Below are 21,749 nucleotides of genomic sequence, written 5' to 3' on the forward strand. Positions count from 1 at the left end.
AAACGTGCCTTCCTCCCGGTACCGGTACCGGAGCTGGCAGCTAGTTTCGCAGGAAATAGGAACGAGGCGCCATGTTCAAATTCCCCCTGAAGAAGCAAACAGGTGAAATGGGGGATCCTTATTGGGGGGTTCTTCAAAGCTGAATTTCAACATTGGGTTATATAATCACGTGATATACATATGTTCCTCTGTCTGAGTTTCTTAACCTTATATAAGTTTTGGTAATTGTTAGTTTACCTAGATAGGAGATATTTACGCATGATCTGAGTATGCGTGTGGTGTGTGCATCATCTATAGGATTATTTTCAGCAATACAATTATACAAGCTTTTTAATCGTATGCATTTAAATAAATGTGTAATACATACAAGCCAATACTTTTGATATTGACACTATGGGGTAGATTTTCAGAGAAGTGCGTGTGCGTCCTTGTGCGCCGTGCTACCTGGCGCGCACACATGGACGCCCGATTTTATAACATGCGCGCGCAGGTGCACACGTTATAAAATCGGGGGGTCGGCGGGCGCAAGGGGGTATAGATATTCATTAGTGTAGCATGTACCAATTAATGTTGGTTGTCTGGTATATTTCTCTTACTATATATATATCTATATGTATGCATATATGTGTGTGTGTGTGTGTGTGTGAGCCAATAGCATCTGAACAGCAAAGAGAGACTGGTGTGTACACTGCCTATGGCAAGCTGCTAAAGCCTGGCTTGATAAGCCGCTCTTATCTGGGTAAGTGCAGTAACTTTATGAGAGTTCTTTGGCCCGACCCGACTTGACTTTGAACTTTAGAGTTAGCCGGCTCACTGGAATACCCTAACTTATTAACCAGTGAAAATTTAGCCAGACAACTTCTGAATAATCTACCTAAATGTTTAGGAATATGGACCCCCAATTTTTTTAAATTGATAATTAAGTACTTTTTGTTCATTTGTGAATGACCAGCAACAAGACTAAAATTAGTCAATCACTAAAATCAGGATTAATAGTATATTATTCAAAATCACTAACTGATTTCTATTTTGGAGATTTTCTTCCTAAATGAGAGGGGGTAACCATTTAAGAGAAAAAAAGCCTGCAATGGAGACAATGCGATCACTCTCACCCAGCAGAACGCACCACGAGACAGCTTCAACCCAACAGGTATGCTACAAGTCAGTGCAAGGATAATACCACCCAACAAGCTCTGCCACAAGTGAATGCAAGGATGACACCACCCAACAAGCTCTGCCACAAGTCAATGCAAGGATGAAACCACCCAACAAGCTCTGCCACACGTCAATGCAAGGATGACACCACCCAACAAGCTCTGCCACATGTCAATGCAAGGATGACACCATCCAACAAGCTCTGCCACAAGTCAATGCGAGTATGACACCACCCAGCAAGATATGCCACAAGTCAATGCGAGGATGACACCACCCAGCAAGATATGCCACACGTCAATGCAAGGATGACATCATCCAGCAAGGTATGCCACAAGTCAATGCAAGGATGACACCACTCAACAAGCTCTGCCACAAGTCAATGCAAGGATGACACCACCCAACAAACTGCCACAAGTGAATGCAAGGATGACACCATCCAACAAGCTCTGCCACAAGTCAATGCAAAGATGACACCACCCAACAAGCTCTCCCACAAGTCAATGCAAGGATGCCATCACCTAAGCAAAGTGTGCCAAAAATCAATGCAAGGGTGACATCACCCAGCAAGATATGTCACAAGTCAATGCAAGGATGACACCATCCAACAAGGTACGCCAAAAATCAATGCAAGGATGACATCACCCAGCAAGGTATGCCACACATCAATGCAAAGATGACATCACCCAGCAAGGTATGCCACACGTCAATGCAAGGATGACATCACCAGCAAGGTATGCAACACATCAATGCAAGGATGATATCACCCAGAAAGGTATGCCACACGTCAATGCAAGGATGACATCACCCAGCAAGGTATGCTACACGTCAATGCAAGGATGACATCACCCAGCAAGGAATGGCACACGTCAATGCAAGGATGACATCACCCAGCAAGGAATGGCACACGTCAATGCAAGGATGATATCACCCAGCAGGATATGCCACACATCAATGCAAGGATGACACCACCCAGCAAGGAATGGCACACGTCAATGCAAGGATGATATCACCCAGCAGGATATGCCACATGTCAATGCAAGGATGACATCACCAGCAGGATATGCCATATGTCAATGCATGGGTGATATCACCCAGCAAGGTATGCTACACGTCAATGCAAGGATGATATCACCCAGCAAGGTATGCCACACGTCAATGCGAGGATGATATCACCCAGCAGGATATGCCATACGTCAATGCATGGGTGACATCACCCAGCAGGATATGCCAGGAGACACGGTGAGAGCATTCCAATCCAGCAGGGCAGGTCATGCCATGTTTCAGTACAGGGAGGAGCTGTTGCACTGTAGTAACCCCAGCAGGTGCCTGTGCACGCCTGTGTGTGGCTCAGTCTGTTCCACCCTGCTTTGCCTATTTTCACTTTCTGAGGAGAGGTAAGAGAGTGGGTAATGCTCACCTTGCCTTTCTTTCCCTTTCCCTTCCCCTTGCCCTTCTTTGCGATGCCCATATCTCTGTCCACGGCCATCTTCAGCTTCTGCAGCTCCTCTCGCATGAGCTCATCCACCTAAAGACAAGCAAATGAATGAGGAAATCACCGCACCGCACTCACTAGTGGCAGTAGCATCTCATACACAGAAATGTAGAGTACGACAGCAGAGAAGGACTGTACGTTTCTTAGAGGTGAATTTTAAAAGGCCGACACGTTGGGCTCACGTGCACTGAGCAGATTTTAAAAGCCGCTGAGACTGTCCTTATCTCCCACAGTGAGCACACCTAGAAAGTTTTTTAAAAGGGGGCGGGGTGTGGTCATTTTGGGGCGTGGACCTTAGATGTGCGCATAAATACGGACGTGACCTGTACGCACCGAGGCCCCCCCGCTGCGTAACTTCCGCTGTGGGTGCCGTGTAAAGTTAAAATTTATGGAATCAGATGGGCAGATCTGTGAGGTTTTAAGGATTGGGGCTAACTGGGGGGAGTAAAGGCTATCAAACCAAGGGGGTTGGAGGACTTACCTCTTAACGGGGTGAACCAGGGATGGAATGGCATCGGCACGGCCCCTTTTAAAATCCCCCTGATTTATGGGGCAGAAAGGAAAATTAGTTCTTACCTGTTAATTTTCGTTCCTTTAGTACTACGGATCAGTCCAGCCCATGGGTTGAGCCTCCTGCCCAGCAGATGGAGACAGACTAAAACTGAAAAGGGTATCCTATATCAGGACAGAGCCTACCCTGCAGCCCTTCAGTATAACCATTGTCAAAGCAGATAAGAACTAAGATAACCCCGAAAATAGATAAGCAAGTAAACAAGACTCAAATAAGTAACAAACAAAACAATTATCAACAAGGAATCAACAAGGAATGGACTCTGTAAAATAGCGCTCTTGCCTATCCTTGGTCATCAATACAGATGCTTCCGTATGAGAGAATGATTTATTTATTTATTTGTTTAGTGATTTTTTTTTTATATACCGCGGCACATTAAAAACATCACCTCGGTTTACAATAAACAATAATTCAGCAACAGGCTTTACAGACAAATTGAAATAAAGTGCACATGATATATATCAAAATAACACCAAAATAAAAACAAATACAATAATCCAATGGAGATCATATTCCCTAGTTAATGGCAAGTCTAATAATAAATGGTAGTTCAGAGACCAATAAAGTCAATATTAGCAGTGAGAATGATAAAAATCGGCATGTAGCAATGATTCAGGGAGAACAGGAAAAGAGATCGGCATTTCAGAAGAGGAGAGGATCATTGAGTGTAAGCTTGTTCGAACAGCCATGTTTTGAGGTTTTGCTTAAATTTCTTATGGCAGGGTTCAAGACGCAGGTCTGTGGGCATTTTGTTCCAGATGTTGGTCCCGGCAATAGTGAATGTGCGGTCTCTTGTAGCGACGTGCTTGATGTGTTTAATTGTAGAAGAGGTGAGTTTGGCTTGGTGCATTTTTCTTATTGGTCTGTTTGATGTGCGGAAAATAAAATGATCGGAGAACCATTGCATATCTTGGTTATGGATCGATTTATGTATGAGGATGAGAACTTTGAATAAGATTCTAGATGCTACAGGAAGCCAGTGAAGGAACATGAGAACAGGTGTAATGTGTTCATGGCGGTGAGAGTTAGTGAGTAGGCGTGCAGCAGCATTTTGTAGCATCTGTAATGGTTGTATTGTGTTTTTGGGGAGACCTAGTAATATGGCATTACAGTAGTCCAGTTTTGACAATATTGTAGCTTGTAACACTGTCCGGAAGACATGTGGATGTAGAAGTGGTTTAATTCTTTTTAGAGTATGTAGCTTGAAGAAACCGTTTTTGATTGTGGCCGTGATGAAATTCTTTAAGGAGAAGTGATTATCAATGATCACGCCAAGGCTGCGGACTTGCTGTAAATTGAGGGAGTCCGATGGTGAAGGTAGAGTAGGGTTAGCGGAGATGTTATTGTGAGGTGAGATGATGAGTAGCTCTGTTTTCGTAGTGTTGATTGCTAGGAAGTTCTCAGTAAGTAGTTTTTTTATTTCTATAAGAGCCGCATCCCAAATTTTTAGAGCGTTAGATAGGGAATCGTTGATGGGGATGAGGATCTGTACATCATCTGCATATATGAAATGTGGAAGATCCAGTTTCACCAGAAGTTGACAGAGAGGGGATAGGTATATGTTGAAAAGTGTGTAGGAGAGAGATGATCCTTGTGGAACACCTTGTGTTACTTTTCTGGGTTTCGAAACATGGCAGTCCATTTTGACACTGTATGTCCTGTCCTTCAGAAATGATTGGAGCCAGCATAGGGCAGTGCCAGCGATGCCAATTTGTGAGAGGCGGGCAAGGAGGGTATTGTGGTTGACAGTGTCAAATGCAGAAGAAATATCAAGAAGAGCCAGTAAGTAAGAATGACCATTATCGAGGGTTTTAAGTATTGAATCAGAGAGAGACACTAGAAGGGTTTCTGTACTATGGTTCTTACGGAAACCATATTGTGATGGGAATAGTAATTGATTTTCGTCTAGAAAGTCGGTGAGTTGCTTGTTGATGACTTTCTCTATGATTTTGGACAAGAATGGGAGGTTCGAGACTGGACGATAGTTGGCAGGTTCTGAGGGGTCCAGGTCAGATTTTTTGAGCGTAGGCTTTATAATTGCGTGCTTGAGTTGTGTTGGGAAAACACCAGACGATATAGATTTGTTAATAATGTTAGCAATGGGAGAGGCTATCCTGGTAGGAATGGAGAGGAGTGTTTTTGTTGGCATGATATCAATCGGGTGCATGGCTGGTTTAATTTTTTTGAGGATCGCTTCAATTTCTGATGCTGTTGATGTTTCGAAGTTTGAGAGTGTAGCTGAGGTGATCTTAGTGTAGGTGGTCGGTAGGGATACTGGTGGAGAGGGAGAGGAAAAGCGAGCCATGATATTAGCCACCTTGTCGTGGAAATATGTAGCTAGCTTCTCACATTTGTTTCCGTCCTCATTGTCTGGGTTGATGTTTGTAGTTGGGGTAATTAAGCTAGAGACATATTGGAAGAGGGCACGCGGGTTGAACTGATATTGATGGATTCTTGCTGTATAATAGTTTTTCTTGGCTTCGTCTGTTGTTTTACGATACTGGTGGAGAAGAGCTTTGTATTTTTGTAGTTGTGCTGGATCTTGGTTTCTACGCCATTTCTTTTCCAGTTTACGGAGTTCGAGTTTCATTATTCTGATGTCTGTGGTGTACCAGGGTTTTTTATCTTTCTTCTCGGAGCAGATCTCTTTCGTTAGTAGTGGGCACAGTCGATTTGCAATGTTGCTGGTAAGCTGATGCCAAGAGGAACAGGCGGAGTCAGCATCAATGAGGTCTAATTTATGGAGATCCTTGGTAAGCGCATCAATGATGTCTTCAGTTTTGCATTTTTTTCTGAAATTTATGGTTTTTTTCTTCGGGAGTGGCTTGTGGGGGTTGCAGTTGAAAGAGCAACGTGTGTCGACTCGGTAGTGGTCTGACCAAGGTATGGGGGTGCATAGGGGGTGGTCAGAGCGTAATAGTGAGTTTGTAAATATAACATCCAGGGTGTGTCCTGCCTTGTGTGTTGGGCCCGAGACCATTTGTTTAAATCCGAGGGCATTTAGAGTAGAGAGTGTGGCTTCACATGCCGGAGTAAGTGGGGAACGGTCAAAATGGAGGTTTAGATCTCCTAGGATGATGGCAGCTATGCTGATGTCAATGTGTTTGGTAATGTATTCAGTCAGAGGTGAAGGGTTTTTTTCCAAGATGCCGGGGGGGGGGGGGGGGGGGGAGGGCATAGATTAAACAAATTTGTAGGTCTTTTGATTTAAAGAGACCAATTTCAATCTTGTGAAGAGGTAAGGTGGGTTGGAGGGTGAGATTGTATTTCTTTTTAGCGGCTAGGAGGAGTCCACCTCCTTTCTTTTTAGGTCTTGGGATAGAGAAAATATTGTATAAATCCGTTGGTAGTTGATTAATTATGGAGACATCTGTGCTTTTTAGCCAGGTCTCTGTGATTGCACATATGTCGGGGGACTCATCGGAAAGAATATCACCTAATAATGTGGCTTTTTTTAGTAGGGATTGTGTGTTCAGAAGAAGGATTGAGAATGTCATTAATCCTAAAATTTGAGTGATGGGAGAGGTCAAAATTGGAATGAGTGCATTGTAGTATGAGGTGTTAAGTTTAGTTCTCATTATGTTATAGGTTATATTCATCCAGAGACCTGTAGGAAAAGCTTCGATCTGATGGTAGAAAAGAAAGAAACCAGGGAAGGGCGTCTGGACTGATCCATGGTACTACAGGAATGAAAATTAACAGGTAAGAACCAATTTTCCTTTCCCTGTACATACCAAGATCAGTCCAGACCGTGGGATGTACCAAAGCTTCCCTAAACCGGGTGGGACCGAGACAGTCTCGCTCGAAGCATTGTAGCCCAAAAGAACCAAAGACCGGTGCATGCACATCTAGATGGTAATACCGAGCAAAGGTATGCAGGGATGTCCATGTAGCGGCCCTGCAGATTTCTTGCGGAGAGACCCGCCAACTCTCCGCCCACGAAGTAGCCTGAGAACGCAAGGAGTGAGCCTTCAAGCCCTCAGGAACTGACCGGCCCCGGCAAAGATAAGCCGAGGCAATCGCTTCCTTCAGCCACCGAGCAATAGTAGTCCTAGAAGCCTGTTTTCCCCTATTTGGACCACTCCAGAGGACAAAAAGATGATCGGAGATTCGAAAGTCATTGGTGACTTGAAGATAACGGATTAACACACGTTTCACATCAAGCCAGTGAAGATCACCCCCATCGGGACCTGCGATATCCTCCGCAGAGAATGCAGGAAGCTCCACCGACTGATTAACATGGAAGGAAGAAACGACCTTCGGCAAAAAGGAAGGAACAGTTTTGAGAGAGACTCCCGAATCCGAAAAACGCAGAAAGGGCTCCCGACAGGACAGCGCTTGAATCTCCAAAACACGACGAGCGGAACAAATAGAAACTAAGAAAACCGCCTTAAGCATAACATCCTTTACAGTAGCCCAACGGAGAAGTTCGAACGGAGCCACACAGAGAGCCCGGAGGACTAAATTGAGATTCCAGGACGGACATGTGGGACGGACGGGGGCCTCAAGTATTTGGTGCCCTTCAGGAACCAAGCAACGTCCAGGTGAGATGCCAAGGTGTGCCCTTCAATCGACCGAGAAGAGAACCGAGAGCGGACACTTGGACATGCAACAAATTGAAGGAAAGACCTTTGGAGAGGCCTTTCTGAAGAAAGGAAAGAACCACGGAGACCGGTGCCGAACGCACCGAGACACCAGATTCAGAACAGACATTCTCAAAGACTTTCCAAACGCGAACATAAGCCAAAGAAGTAGATGGCTTACGCGCCCGCAGGAGAGTGGTAATCACCTCTTCCTTATAGCCTTTACGCCTCAGATGTCTCCGTTCAAAAGCCAGGCCGCTAGACAAAAGCGATCCGCCTGGTCGAAAAATACGGGACCCTGTCGAAGCAGATGAGAAAGATAGCCAAGACGAAGAGGGGCGTCCGACTCCAGGTTGACCAGATCCGTGAACCATGGCCTGCGGGGCCATTCGGGAGCTACCAGGATGACCGGCCCCTTGTGAAGTTCTATTCTTTGGAGCACTTTTCCCACGAGAGACCATGGAGGAAACACGTAGAGGAGGACATCCGAGGGCCAGGGGAGAGCGAGAGCATCCACTCCCTCCGAACAGTGTTCCCTCCAGCGGAGGCTTTGGAATTGTGCAAGTCGCCATGAGGTCCAGGTGCGGGGGACCCCACCTGCTGATGATCAATCCCATTGCTTCGTCCGAGAGCTCCCACTCTCCCAGATCGAGGCACTGGTGACTGAGGAAATTGGCTTGCACATTCTCCTTGCCCGCTTTGTGGGAGGCCGCCAGGCAATCCAGGTGACGCTCCGCCCAGGGAAGGAGCCGGCTGGCTTCCAGGTCCACCAGGCGACTCAGAGTGCCTCCTTGTCGGTTGATATAAGCTACCGTAGTGGACTTGTCGGAGAGGACCCTCACCGCCTTGCCTCAGAGCAGGGGCAAAAACTCCTGTAGGGCCAGGTGAACCGCCCGGGCTTCCAGCCAATTGATGTGCCAACGGGATTGGATGGAGACCAGTATCCCTGCATGGTCTGAGACTGACAGACTGCTCCCCAGCCGGAGAGACTGGCATCCGTAGTGACTATGATCCACTGTGGAGTCCGAAGAGGCATTCCCCTCAGAAGATGTGGAAATTAAAGCCACCACTGTATGTCGGCGATGATAGAGGCTGAAAACGAAAGAACCATTTGAAACTTTTCCAACAGCGGGATAGAAAAGCTCTCTGTAACGGTTGTATATGTGCAAAAGCCCAGGGGATTAGGTCAATGGTGGAGGCCATAGTCCCCAGGACCTGGAGGTAGTCCCACGCTGTTGGGAGCGAGATAAGGTTACGCACCTGGTCGATGAGCTTGAGTGCCTGAGCACGGGGCAGAAACACCTTGCCGACCCGAGTATCGAAGCAGGCCCCCAGAAATTCCAACACCTGGGAAGGCTGGAGATGGCTTTTGGGGAAGTTGACTATCCACCCGAGAGAGGTAAGAACAGCTAGAACCCGGTCGACCGCCTGCCTGCAGAAAACCTCCGACTTGGCCCTCACGAGCCAGTTGTCCAGATAAGGATGGACCAAGACTCCTTCGTGGCGGAGAGCCACCGCCACCACCACCATGACCTTGGTGAAGGTGCGCAGCTTGGTGGCGTGACCGAAGGGGAGCGCCCGGAACTGAAAATGCTGGCCCAGAACATGGAAGCGGAGGTACTTCTGGTGTTCGGAGCGAATTGGGATGTGTAAGTACGCCTCTGTTAGGTCAAGAGAGGCCAGGTATTCGCCGGGATGAACAGCTGCTATGACTGCCCTCAGGGTCTCCATATGAAAATGAGGTACCTTGAGGGCCCAGTTGACCCTTTTGAGGTCCAAGATCGGGCGAAAGGTGTCTTCCTTCTTTGGTACTATGAAGTAGATGGAATACTGGCCAGCACCAAGCTCTTCCGCTGGAACTGGGACAATGGCGCCCAGCTGCTGGAGCCTGGTAAGGGTTTGGGCCACCGCATCCCGCTTCAGACATCTGCAAGGAGAGACTACATAGAGGTCCGGCAGATCTCGAGAAAATTCTAAAGCGTAACCGTCTCGGATAATCTCGAGAACCCACTGGTCCGACGTGATCTTGACCCATTCCTCGAAAAATACGGAGAGGCGACCCCCTAGATTGGGAACGGAGGAATGGGTCGACCGAATCTCATTGGGAAGCGGGCTTTGGGGTGGTACGCTGAGATGCCCCCTCACGGAAGGGCCGGTGACCTCGAAAGGGCTGAGACCAAGACTGAGACCTGGAAGGGTAACCCCTAGAAGAAGCACCATGCCCTCGAGCCATATATCTATGTTGGCCCCGAAACCAGAAACGGGAAGGCACAAAAGCTTAGGATTGTTTTGGTCGGTCCTCCGGCAGCTTATGAACCTTGTTCTCACCCAAGGAATTAATGAGCTGCTCAAGGTCCTCGCCAAAGAGCAACTTACCTTTAAAAGGCAGAGTGCCCAACCGCGCCTTGGACGATGGGTCCGCTGACCAATTGCATAACCAGAGGAGCCTTCTGGCGGAAACCGCCGAAGCCATCGCTTTCGCCTGGACGCGGAGAAGATCGTACAGAGCATCCGCCCCATACGTAATGACGCCTTCCAACCGTTCACCTGCTCCGCCTCTGCGGATGGGAGGTTCTGGGTGCTAAGTAATTGCTGAACCCACCTAAGGCCTGCCCGCTGCATGAGAATGCTGCAAATAGTTGCCCGAACTCCCAAGGCCCGCACCTCGAAGATATGCTTAAGGTGGAATTTGAGCTTGCAATCCTGTACGTCGTTCAATGCCGTAGCACCCACCACCGGAATAGTGGTGTGCTTAATCACCGCGGAGACTAACGAATCCACCGTGGGAATTTTCAGCATTTCCAAGCATTCCTCCGGGAGCGGATAAAGTTTGTCCATGGCTCTCCCGAGCCTCCCATTCCTGGAGGAGCAGCAATTTGTGCATAGGATGAAAAGGAAAAGCACAAGACGTTGCCTTGAGTCCCGCCAGGACCGGGTCCATATGCTTTGGCAGCGCGGCCGTAAGAGTATCCGCCGGGGGCCCCTCAATCCCTATCTCCTGAAGGACAAAAGGAATGATGGGTTCTAACTCTTCTTTCTGAAATAAACGGAGAACTCTGGGGTCATCCCCTTCCAGAGGGGGGAGCGTCTCCGCCAGGTCCAGATTCAGATCTGGATCGGGGGTCCCCAGAGGCGCTGGAGGGTTCGGGAAAAGGGGGGCCCCGGGATCACCCGCACCCGGACAGACCCCTGCACATCCAGAGCCGCAGGAGCGAGTGGGGGGGGGGCTAGCCGCGGAAGTTTGGCTGGCAGGGGACCTGGTGAAGGGTCCTCCTCCTCCTGCAAGCTGGCCAGATAGGATCTGTGCATGAGAAGCACAAATTCCGATGAAAAACGAGGCCTAGACTTGCAGGTGGGGGAGGGGGGGATCAGGGACCACGTCATGGGGCCGCACAGGGCTCAAATCGGGGGGAGACTCCAAAAACTTTGGATCGTCTGCGCTGAGCAGCTCCAAATCGGGAGCTGCTGAAACCCCCAAGACGTCCGCCGTTCCCGCGGTTTGCCGACCCGGGAACGGCCTGGCCACACGTTGTGAGGAGCGACCCCGGGCTGGATTTGACCGCGCTGCCGGAGAGGGACCTTCACCCCCCCCCCCCCCCCCCGGCAAACATGAGGAACCGAGCCCCTCGCGCGAGATACGCGTCGAGGGCTCACCACAAGCCGGGCAGCAGTGTGATCGCGGCATTCTCGCTGACGAGGAGCCGCGATCTGAAGGAAAAAAGACAGCTGATAACTGAACTTTGCTGCCGGGAGGAGCGGAGGCAGAAGGCCGAACCCTGCGCGCTCCTCTTCCAACACCACCCTGGCTGCCGGCCCCCGAAGTGAAAAATAGGCAGGCTTGTGAAGGTGGGGGTTTTTTTTCATTTCATAAATTTGGAAGCAGAGCCATACAGACTCCCTGAGGGAACTGTGGGGAAAGGGGCTTTCCTGAACAAAGAAAGGCAGCCAGGAGAGGGGGGGGGGGGGGTGACTGGACCACCAGTTTCACCTCCAACAGGATCACCGGGAACAGGGGCTTAGGCTATGTCAACACAAGGGGCCAAGCCCCTCTAAACCCCTCAAGAGCGTGGAGACAGTGCTGCCTCCTGAGAAACTAAACAGAGACAATTCCTTTTTTTTTTTTTTTTTTTAATAAACCCGAACAAATTAACAGTACTTGCTTGATCCTTTGAGAGAAAGTACCCCAAACTAGCCAAGATCAGGGAACCGCAGGGTGAGCTAATCCATCTGCTGGAGACAGACAAACACTGAAGGGCTGCAGGATAGGCTCTGTCCTGATATAGGAGACCCTTTCAGTTTTTCTCTGTCTCCATCTGCTGGACAGGAGGCTCAACCCATGGTCTGGACTGATCCGGGTACGTACAGGGAAGTGGGATCTGCGCTCACATGTGCACGTGGCCAGGCTGTTACATAACAAGCGTGCAATATGCGTGCACAGGTTACGAAATGTGAGCGTGCAGATATGCGCCCTCGCGCCGGCGTTGAAGTTACCGTCCCGGTGCTTCTGCTCTCTCCAGCACCTCCACCCTGAAACCGCTCTCACCAGGAAGGAATAGTCCTGCCCTCCCTGGACTTCAATACCTGCATCTCTTGGGCTAGAGTCAGGGGGTCCCAACCTTTTTGGGAGCGTGGACCCCTTTACAAGCTAAGACATTTCTGCAGACCTCCCACGGGCTTCCCTTTCATTTTTACCTGCAGCTATGTGCCGTATATAGAAAAGAAATAATTACAGGCACACCAGGCTCGTTCATAATATATAATAATCATTTAAAAAACGCTTACTGATGCAAACAGAAAAATATAATTGCGAAGTGCCTCAATAAATACGGAAGAATGTACTCATATTCAGCAACTTATGTAGTCGCTATAGGTACCCACAGAGCTGGATCTGGAACGACTGGGGGAATGAAATGGGAGAGAGAGAGAGGTGGGAGAGAGAATGGTGGAGAGAGAAAGAGAGAGACTGACTGGCAGGGATGGACTGGTGGAGGGAGAGACAGATTGCTAGAAATGTTCTGAGAGAGAGCGAGAAACCTGGTGGAAATGGACTGGTGAAGGGAGATAGAGAGACTGGTGGAGGAGAAGAGAGAGATTGGTGGAGATGGACTGGTGGAGGGGGGGGGAAGGAGAGATTGGTGGAGATAGACTGGTGGAGGAGAAGAGAGAGAGATTGGTGGGGATGGACTGGTGGGGGGGGGGGAGAGGGAGAGACTGAAGGGGATGGACTGGTGGAGGGGGGAGAGAGAGAGACTGAAGGGTATGGACTGGTGGAGGGGGGAGGGAGAGATTGGTGGGGATGGACTGGTGGAGGGGGAGAGAGAGAGAGATTGGTGGGAATGGACTGGTAGAGACGGAGAGACTGAAGGGGATGGACTGGTGGACGAGGAGAGAGAGAGATTGGTGGAGATGGACTGGCAGAGAGAGAGTGAGACTGAAGGGGATGGACTGGTGGAGGGGAGAGAGAGAGAGAGAGACTGAAGGGGATGGACTGGTGGAGGGGGAGAGAGAGAGAGAGACTGAAGGGGATAGACTGGTGGAGGAGGAGAGAGCGAGAGATTGGTGGGGATGGACTGGTGGAGGGGAGAGAGAGAAAGATTGGTGGGAATAGACTGGTAGAGAGGGAGAGACTGAAGGGGATGGACTGGTGGAGGGGGAGAGAGAGATTGGTGGGAATGGACTGGTAGAGAGTGAGAGACTGAAGGGGATGCATTGGTTGATGGGGAGAGAGAGAGCTTGGTGGGGATGGACTGGTGGGGGGAGAGAGAGAGAGATTGGTGGGGATGGACTGGTGGAGGGGGACAGAGAGAGATTGGTGGGGTTGGACTGGTAGAGAGGGAGAGATTGAAGGGGATGGACTGGTGGAGGGGGAAAGAGAGAGAGAGAGATTGGTGGGGATGGACTGGTGGGGGGAAGAGAGCGAGATTGGGGGATGGACTAGGAGAGAGAGAGAGACTTGCAGGATGGACTGGTGGGAGGGGAGAGAGAGAGAGATTTGTGGGGATGGACTGAAAGAGAGAGATAGAGACTTGCAGGGTGGACTGGTGGAGGGGACAGAAAGAGAGATTGGGGGGATGGCCTAGGAGAGAGAGAGAGAGAGACTTGCAGGAGGGACTGGTGGAGGGAGGAAAGAGAGAGAGAGAGATTGGGGGGATGGACTAGGAAAGAGAGAGAGAAACTTGCAGGGTGGATTGGTGGAGGGGGGAAAGAGAGAGATTGGTGGGAATGGACTGGTGGAGGGGGGAGAGAGAGAGAGAGATTGATGGGGATAGACTGGTAGAAAGGGAGAGACTGAAGGGGATGGACTGGTGGAGGGGGAGAGAGAGAGATTGGTGGGGATGGCCTAGGAAAGAGAGAGAGAGATTGGGAGGGATGGACAGGATAGAGAGACTTGCAGGGTCGACTGGTGGAGGGGAGAGAGTGAGAGATTGGGGGTGGACTGGGAAAGAGAGAGAGAGAGACTTGCAGGGTGGACTGGTGGAGGGGAGAGGGAGAGATTGGGGGTGGACTGGGAAAGAGAGAGAGAGAGATTTGCAGGGTGGACTGGTGGAGGGGAGGGAGAGAGAGACTGGGGGTGGGGATGGACTGGGAAAGAGAGAGAGAGACTTGCAGGGTGGACTGGTGGAGGGGAAAGAGAGAGAGAGAGACTTGCAGGGTGGACTGGTGGAGGGGAGGGAGAGAGAGATTGGGGGTGGGGATGGACTGGGGAAAAAGAGAGAGAGACTTGCAGGGTGGACTGCTGGAGGGGAGAGAGAGAGATTGGGGGGATGGACTGGGAAAGAGAGAGAGAGAGAGACTTGTAGGGTGGACTGGTGGAGGGGAGAGACAGAGAGAGATTGAGGGATGGACTAGGAAAGAGAGAGAGAGACTTGCAGGGTCGACTGGTGGAGGGGAGAGAGTGAGAGATTGGGGGTGGACTGGGAAAGAGAGAGAGAGACTTGCAGGGTAGACTGGTGGAGGGGAGAGAGAGAGAGAGAGATTGGAGGGGATGGACTGGGAAAGAGAGAGAGAGAGACTTGCAGGGTGGACTGGTGGAGGGGAGGGAGAGAGAGATTAGGGGTGGGGATGGACTGGGAAAAAGAGAGAGAGACTTGCAGGGTGGACTGGTGGATGGGAAAGAGAGAGAGTGAGACTTGCAGGGTGGACTGGTGGAGGGGAGGGAGAGAGAGAGATTGGGGGTGGGGATAGACTGGGAAAGAGAGAGAGAGAGACTTGCAGGGTGGACTGGTGGAGGGGAGAGAGAGAGAGAGAAAGAGATTGGGGGGATGGACTAGGAAAGAGAGAGAGAGATTTGGAGGGATGGACTGGGAACGAGAGAGAGAGAGACTTGCAGGGTAGACTGGTGGAGGGGAGAGAGAGAGAGAGATTGGAGGGGATGGACTGGGAAAGAGAGAGAGAGAGACTTGCAGGGTGGACTGGTGGGAGAGGGAGAGATTGAGGGTGGACTGGGAAAGAGAGAGAGAGTCTTGCAGGGTGGACTGGTGGAGGGGAGAGAGAGAGAGATTAGGGGTGGGGATGGACTGGGAAAAAGAGAGAGAGACTTGCAGGGTGGACTGGTGGAGGGGAAAAGAGAGAGAGTGAGACTTGCAGGGTGGACTGGTGGAGGGGAGGGAGAGAGAGATTGGGGGTGGGGATAGACTGGGAAAGAGAGAGAGAGAGACTTGCAGGGTGGACTGGTGGAGGGGAGAGAGAGAGCGAGACTTGCAGGATGGACTGGTGGAGGGGAGAAATAGAGAGATTGGAGGGGATGGACTGGGAAAGAGAGAGAGAGACTTGCAGGATGGACTGGTGGAGGGGAGAGAGAGAGAGAGAGACTTGCAGGATGGACTGGTGGAGGAGAGGAGAGAGAAAGATTGGAAGGGATGGACTGGGAAAGAGAGACTCTTGCAGGGTGGGCTGGTGGGGGGGAAAGAGAGAGAGAGAGACTTGCAGGGTGGACTGGTGGAGGGGAGAGAGAGAGAGAGTCTTGCAGGATGGACTGGTGGAGGGAGAGAGACTGGGGGATGGACTGGGAGAGAGAGAGAGACTTGCAGGATGGACTGGTGGAGGGGAGAGAGAGAGAGAGACTTGCAGGAGACAGAGGAATACAGAAATACTGAGGGACTGTAGGTGGCACCTCCACCCTCTGCTGGAGACGAAGGAATACAGAAATACCGAGGGACTGTAGGTGGCACCTTCACCATCTGCTGGAGACAGAGGAATACAGAAATACTGAGGGACTGTAGGTGGCACCTCCACCATCTGCTGGAGACGGAGGAATACAGAAATACCGAGGGACTGTAGGTGGCACCTCCACCATCTGCTGGAGACGGAGGAATACAGAAATACCGAGGGACTGTAGGTGGCACCTCCACCATCTGCTGGAGACGGAGGAATACAGAAATACTGAGGGACTGTAGGTGGCACCTCCATCATCTGCTGGAGACAGAGGAATACAGAAATACCGAGGGACTGTAGGTGGCACCTCCACCATCTGCTGGAGACAGAGGAATACAGAAATACCGAGGGACTGTAGGTGGCACCTCCACCATCTGCTGGAGACGGAGGAATACAGAAATACTGAGGGACTGTAGGTGGCACCTCCACCATCTGCTGGAGACGGAGGAATACAGAAATACTGAGGGACTGTAGGTGGCACCTTCACCATCTGCTGGAGACGGAGGAATACAGAAATACTGAGGGACTGTAGGTGGCACCTTCACCATCTGCTGGAGACGGAGGAATACAGAAATACCGAGGGACTGTAGGTGGCACCTCCACCATCTGCTGGAGACGGAGGAATACAGAAATACCGAGGGACTGTAGGTGGCACCTCCACCATCTGCTGGAGACGGAGGAATACAGAAATACTGAGGGACTGTAGGTGGCACCTCCACCATCTGCTGGAGACAGAGGAATACAGAAATACTGAGGGACTGTAGGTGGCACCTCCGCTCTCTGCTGGAGACAGAGGAATACAGAAATACCGAGGGACTGTAGGTGGCACCTCCACCATCTGCTGGAGACGGAGGAATACAGAAATACTGAGGGACTGTATTTGGCACCTCCATCATCTGCTGGAGACAGAGGAATACAGAAATACTGAGGGACTGTAGGTGGCACCTCCACCATCTGCTGGAGACAGAGGAATACAGAAATACTGAGAGACTGTAGGTGGCACCTCCGCTCTCTGCTGGAGACAGAGGAATACAGAAATACCGAGGGACTGTAGGTGGCACCTCCACCATCTGCTGGAGACAGAGGAATACAGAAATACTGAGGGACTGTAGGTGGCACCTCCACCATCTGCTGGAGACAGAGGAATACAGAAATACTGAGGGACTGTAGGTGGCACCTCCGCTCTCTGCTGGAGACAGAGGAATACAGAAATACTGAGGGACTGTAGGTGGCACCTCCGCTCTCTGCTGGAGACAGAGGAATACAGAAAAACTGAGGGACTGTAGGTGGCACCTCCACCATCTGCTGGAGACAGAGGAATACAGAAATACTGAGAGACTGTAGGTGGCACCTCCACCATCTGCTGGAGACAGAGGAATACAGAAATACTGAGGGACTGTAGGTGGCACCTCCGCTCTCTGCTGGAGACAGAGGAATACAGAAATACTGAGGGACTGTAGGTGGCACCACAGGGTACAGGGCAGAGTTTGTGAAAAATTCTCTGTCTCCACCTGCTGGAGGGGAGGCAAAACCCAGGAGTCTGGACTGATCCGGGTACGTTACAGGGAATGAGAATTCTGAGTCCGGGAGGACATCGGGGTGACCGCAGGTATTTTTTTTTTACCTTGGAAAGGGAGACCCGTTCGAGACAGGAACATCTTTACCCTACAAGCAGCCAGGCCTTGCACTACCTGAGAGTAGAGGGAAACGTAGTGCTGGCCATCCTGAGGGGCACTGGGACTGAGACTGAGGGGGATTTATGGAAGTCACAGGAAGCAAACGTTCTGGTGCCAGCTGGTAACGTTCGGTAAAACTCTTTAGTTATGAAGAGCGCACGCGACTGTGCACCATGGCTATTTCACAGGGACAGTGCAACGCCCTACAGACTCAGTGCAGAGGTGCACTCACGGGGCTACCCTCCCCCACGGCCCCGGGGCTGCGTGCAGGGACTCATGCCTGGGACTGAGTGTGACTCCCTGCACTGTTTGGTTAAAAGCTCCAAAGCAGGGGCTACACCAAAATTTTGTAATAATCCCCCCCCCCCACAGCCACCAAAACTAGTGAGGCAGTTGTCCACAGACACCTGGCCTAGCCCCCGTCACTGAAGTCTGAGGTTTCAGGACGGTCTCTCCGCACAGCTCGCCTCAGACATCTCACAAGCTGCTACTCCTCAGCCACTGCTTTTCCCATGTGTGGGGTTTTTTCTGCCTCTCCTCCACCTCATTCTCTCACCTGAATTCTGATTTCTTCTTCCACCTCTTTTCGCTTTTCTTCTTTAACTAGCTCAGCATCAAAGGTCTGGTTTAAATTTTTGGACTCGTCTCGATGCCTCCAGGTTTCTGAAAGAAAAATATTCTCACTACATATGCAGAACAGTTCTCATCTCATCCAAGAGACATAGAGACACACTCAGTGCACACCCAGAGTACTCTCACTGCATCCAGTGGGGCAGAGAACCCCTCAGTGCACACCCAGAGTACTCTCACTGCATCCAGTGTGGCAGAGACACCGTCATTGCACACCCAGAGTACTCTCATTGCATCCAGTGGGGCAGAGACACCCTCAGTGAACACCCAGAGTACTCTCACTGAATCCAGTGTGGCAGAGACACCGTCATTGCACACCCAGAGTACTCTCACTGCATCCAGTGTGGCAGAGACGCCCTCATTGCACACTCAGAGCACTCTCACTGCATCCAGTGGGGATAGACACCCTCAATGCACACCCAGAGTACACTCACTGCATCCAGTGGAGGCAGAGACACCCTCAGTGCACACCCAGAGAAATCTCACTGCATCCAGTGGAGGCAGAGACACCCTCAGTGCACACCCAGCACACTCTCACTGCATCCAGTGGGGGCAGAGTCACCCTCATTGCACACCTAGAGCACTCTTACTGCATCCAGTGGGGCAGAGAAACCTTCAGTGCACACCTAGAGCACTCTCACTATATCCAGTGGGGCAGAGACACCCTCAGGGCATGGCTAGAGCACTCTCATAGCATCCAGTGTGGCAGAGACACCCTCAGGGCATGGCCAGAGCACTCTCACTGCATCCAGTGTGGCAGAGGCACCCTCATTGCACACCCAGCACACTCATCTTATATAACAGGTGCTGGATGACTGATAGCAGAAAGAAATCCTCCAGTACAGACAGCAGAGTTAATACCATCCCCAGTCATGTCAGCTGGCACTAGGTGGGAGGAGAGGGTCTGCAAGGGCTTTTAGACAGGAGATAACCTGTACTAGCAAGCTGAATGTCCATGTTTCTCCTTGCCTGTTGGGCTGGTTATATCCCAGCACAGAACCATGCAGTTGTGTGTAAAGGGGGTAATATGGCCTGATTGAAAAGATAGCTGGATAAACTTATCCAGCTAACTTTCAGGCCGACACAGTACAGTGCGCTCCACGCTAGCTTTACCCCTTATTCAGTAAGGGGTAATAGCGTGTCGAAAACGCGCATCCAAACCCCTCCCCCCGAACCTAATAGCGCCCGCAACATGCAAATGCACGTTGATGCCCTATTAGGTATTCCCGCGCGATTCAGAAAGCAAAATGTGCAGCCAAGCCACACATTTTACTTTCAGAAATTAGCGCCTACCCAAAGGTAGGCGTTAATTTCTCCGGGCACCAGGAAAGTGCACAGAAAAGCAGTTTTTACTGCTTTTCTGTGCACCCTCCGACTTAATATCATGGCGATACAAAAACTTAAAAAAAGTTAAAAAAAAATAAAAAATTTTGAAATCGGCTCGCGGGTTGAAAACCGGACGCTCAATTTTGCCGGCGTCCGGTTTCCGAGCCCGTGGCTGTCAGCGGGTTTGAGAACCGACGCCGGCAAAATTGAGCGTCGGCTGTCAATCCCGCTGACAGCCGCCGCGCTCCTGTCCAAAAAGAGGCGCTAGGGACGCGCTAGTGTCCCTAGCGCCTCTTTTTGCCGTGGGCCCTCATTTGAATACAGAATTGCGCGCACAGGAGATGGCGACTTTTACTGTATCGGTCCGTTTGGTAGTATATTCAATAGATGACTATCTTAATGACAGCCAGATAAGTTCATCTAGCTAACTTTAGGCCTGCTCTATGGCATAACCAGAGTTAGCCGTATGTTAATTGGCTAATTCTAAATATCAGAGTTAACCATACAAGTTATACAGATAACCTAACTCCTCCCAGAAATGCCTACACTACAACGGTATCCATCTAAAGTTTAGCTGGATAAGAGCCTAAAATATTTAAAAATCGGCATTTAGCCAGATAACTTGTAAGTTATCTGGCTAAATGCCTGTGAATATGGACCTCATAATGTTTATTTCTTTCTATCCCAATTTCCCACGTAAATAATTCTTACAGGCTGCCACGCAAGAGCTCTGACTCATTTCAGATTCACAGTTAGTGTTTTTCCTGGAGGCACGGGTGTCCCTGCTGCACACACCATGTGACAGATGTGGGAAAGTTTGAAAAGTTTACATGAAAGGTATAATTTAAACAGCAAACCCTTTCTGCTTCGTAACGAATAAATTTTAAGACTGAAAGAATTCCAAGAAGTGGTAGCACATGTTAATACCAAGCCAGAAATCACAAAGAAATTGAAGTGCATGAGAAAAGATGTGAAAGATGGTCATGTGATTGCAATATTATTGAGTAGCTTGCCAGATACATACGATGCACTCAAAAATGTACTTCAGACTAGACCTGAACATGAACTAACTATGGACTATGCGAAAGGCAGACTCTTAGATGAGTTTGTTTGCAGAAATAAAAAACTAAAGGCAACAAAGGCAAGGATCATAAGCATCATGAGGCAGCCCTGCAAGGGCGAGGGGAAAAATGACTCAAAGGATTTTCAAACTGTACTTTCTGCAGGAGAAGTGGGTTGATGTACCAAGGCAGCCCAGAAGAGCAAACAATTCCTCACACAGCACAGGGTAAAGCCTATAGGCAAGTAGACCTAGCTAGACAGAGGGAGCACAGCCACAGTCCAAGCAATGTTATCATTGCAAAGAGATGGGTCACATTAGGATCAATTGCCCAGCCTGTAAACCTGATAGCAATCGGTAATCGGCTAAGGCAATAGAAGAAGGTAAGAGTGCAAGCAACTAGAGAAATGCTGAATTGCTTTGGAGTTGTAGCTTTAAACTCCCTGAGGGAAGTGATTATAAGAGATTGGTACACTGATTCCAGAGTAAGAAGCCAAAGAAGATGTAATAAAAATGTCATCGCAGACATAAGATTACAACGTGAAAGATAAAGTGTATTTAGCAGATGGAAGATGCATCCCTGTGATGAGGAAGGGAAACGTGCAGCTCATGATACAGAATACTCATGAAAGTGTGCTGCACATGCCAGAATTGAAAAGGTGGCTTATTGTCAGTGAGATGTCTGAGAAACAATGGCTTCACTGGCCTCCTTTGGAACAACAGATACACAATTAAGAAGGGGACAAGCATAGTGGCACAAGGGTTTGCAGGTGCCAAATCACCTGCACAAATGAGAAAACCGAAGCAGTTGCCCAACCTCACACCAAAACTGCATGCACACAAGGTACAAAGGGCTGGGGTCCAGATGCTTGACTTGCTGGGTGAATAAATGACAGTGGGTTTAAAGATATTCCTGTGCACAGAGACACTGACATATATATGATGTCTGAAAGGCAAAGCGAACCATGCAGAGCAAGTCAGCCACTGGAACTAATCCACAGTGATCTGTGCGCATCAAGGAAGACTGCGATCCCTACTTCCTGACCTTTATTGATCATTGCCCCAGGTACAGAAAGACCTGCCTCCTGACACACAAAAGTGA

The 21,749-nt window shown here is 49.9% G+C and overlaps 1 protein-coding gene across 1 annotated transcript in view; it reads right to left on the reverse strand.

Annotated features, from left to right (window-relative positions):
* Nucleotides 1–21,749, reverse strand: part of LOC115083430 (dynein regulatory complex protein 11-like) — a 378,622-nt gene that overhangs the window by 189,738 nt on the left and 167,135 nt on the right. Inside the window, exons 10-11 of the mRNA XM_029587237.1 lie at nucleotides 18,188–18,294; nucleotides 2,573–2,680 (exon numbers count right to left, since the gene is read on the reverse strand). Of these exons, the coding sequence (XP_029443097.1) occupies nucleotides 2,573–2,680; nucleotides 18,188–18,294 (215 nt within the window). The remainder of the gene's footprint in view (nucleotides 1–2,572; nucleotides 2,681–18,187; nucleotides 18,295–21,749) is intronic.

The sequence above is a fragment of the Rhinatrema bivittatum genome, chromosome 2 (genome assembly GCF_901001135.1).
Source record: "Rhinatrema bivittatum chromosome 2, aRhiBiv1.1, whole genome shotgun sequence".
NCBI lineage: Eukaryota > Metazoa > Chordata > Amphibia > Gymnophiona > Rhinatrematidae > Rhinatrema > Rhinatrema bivittatum.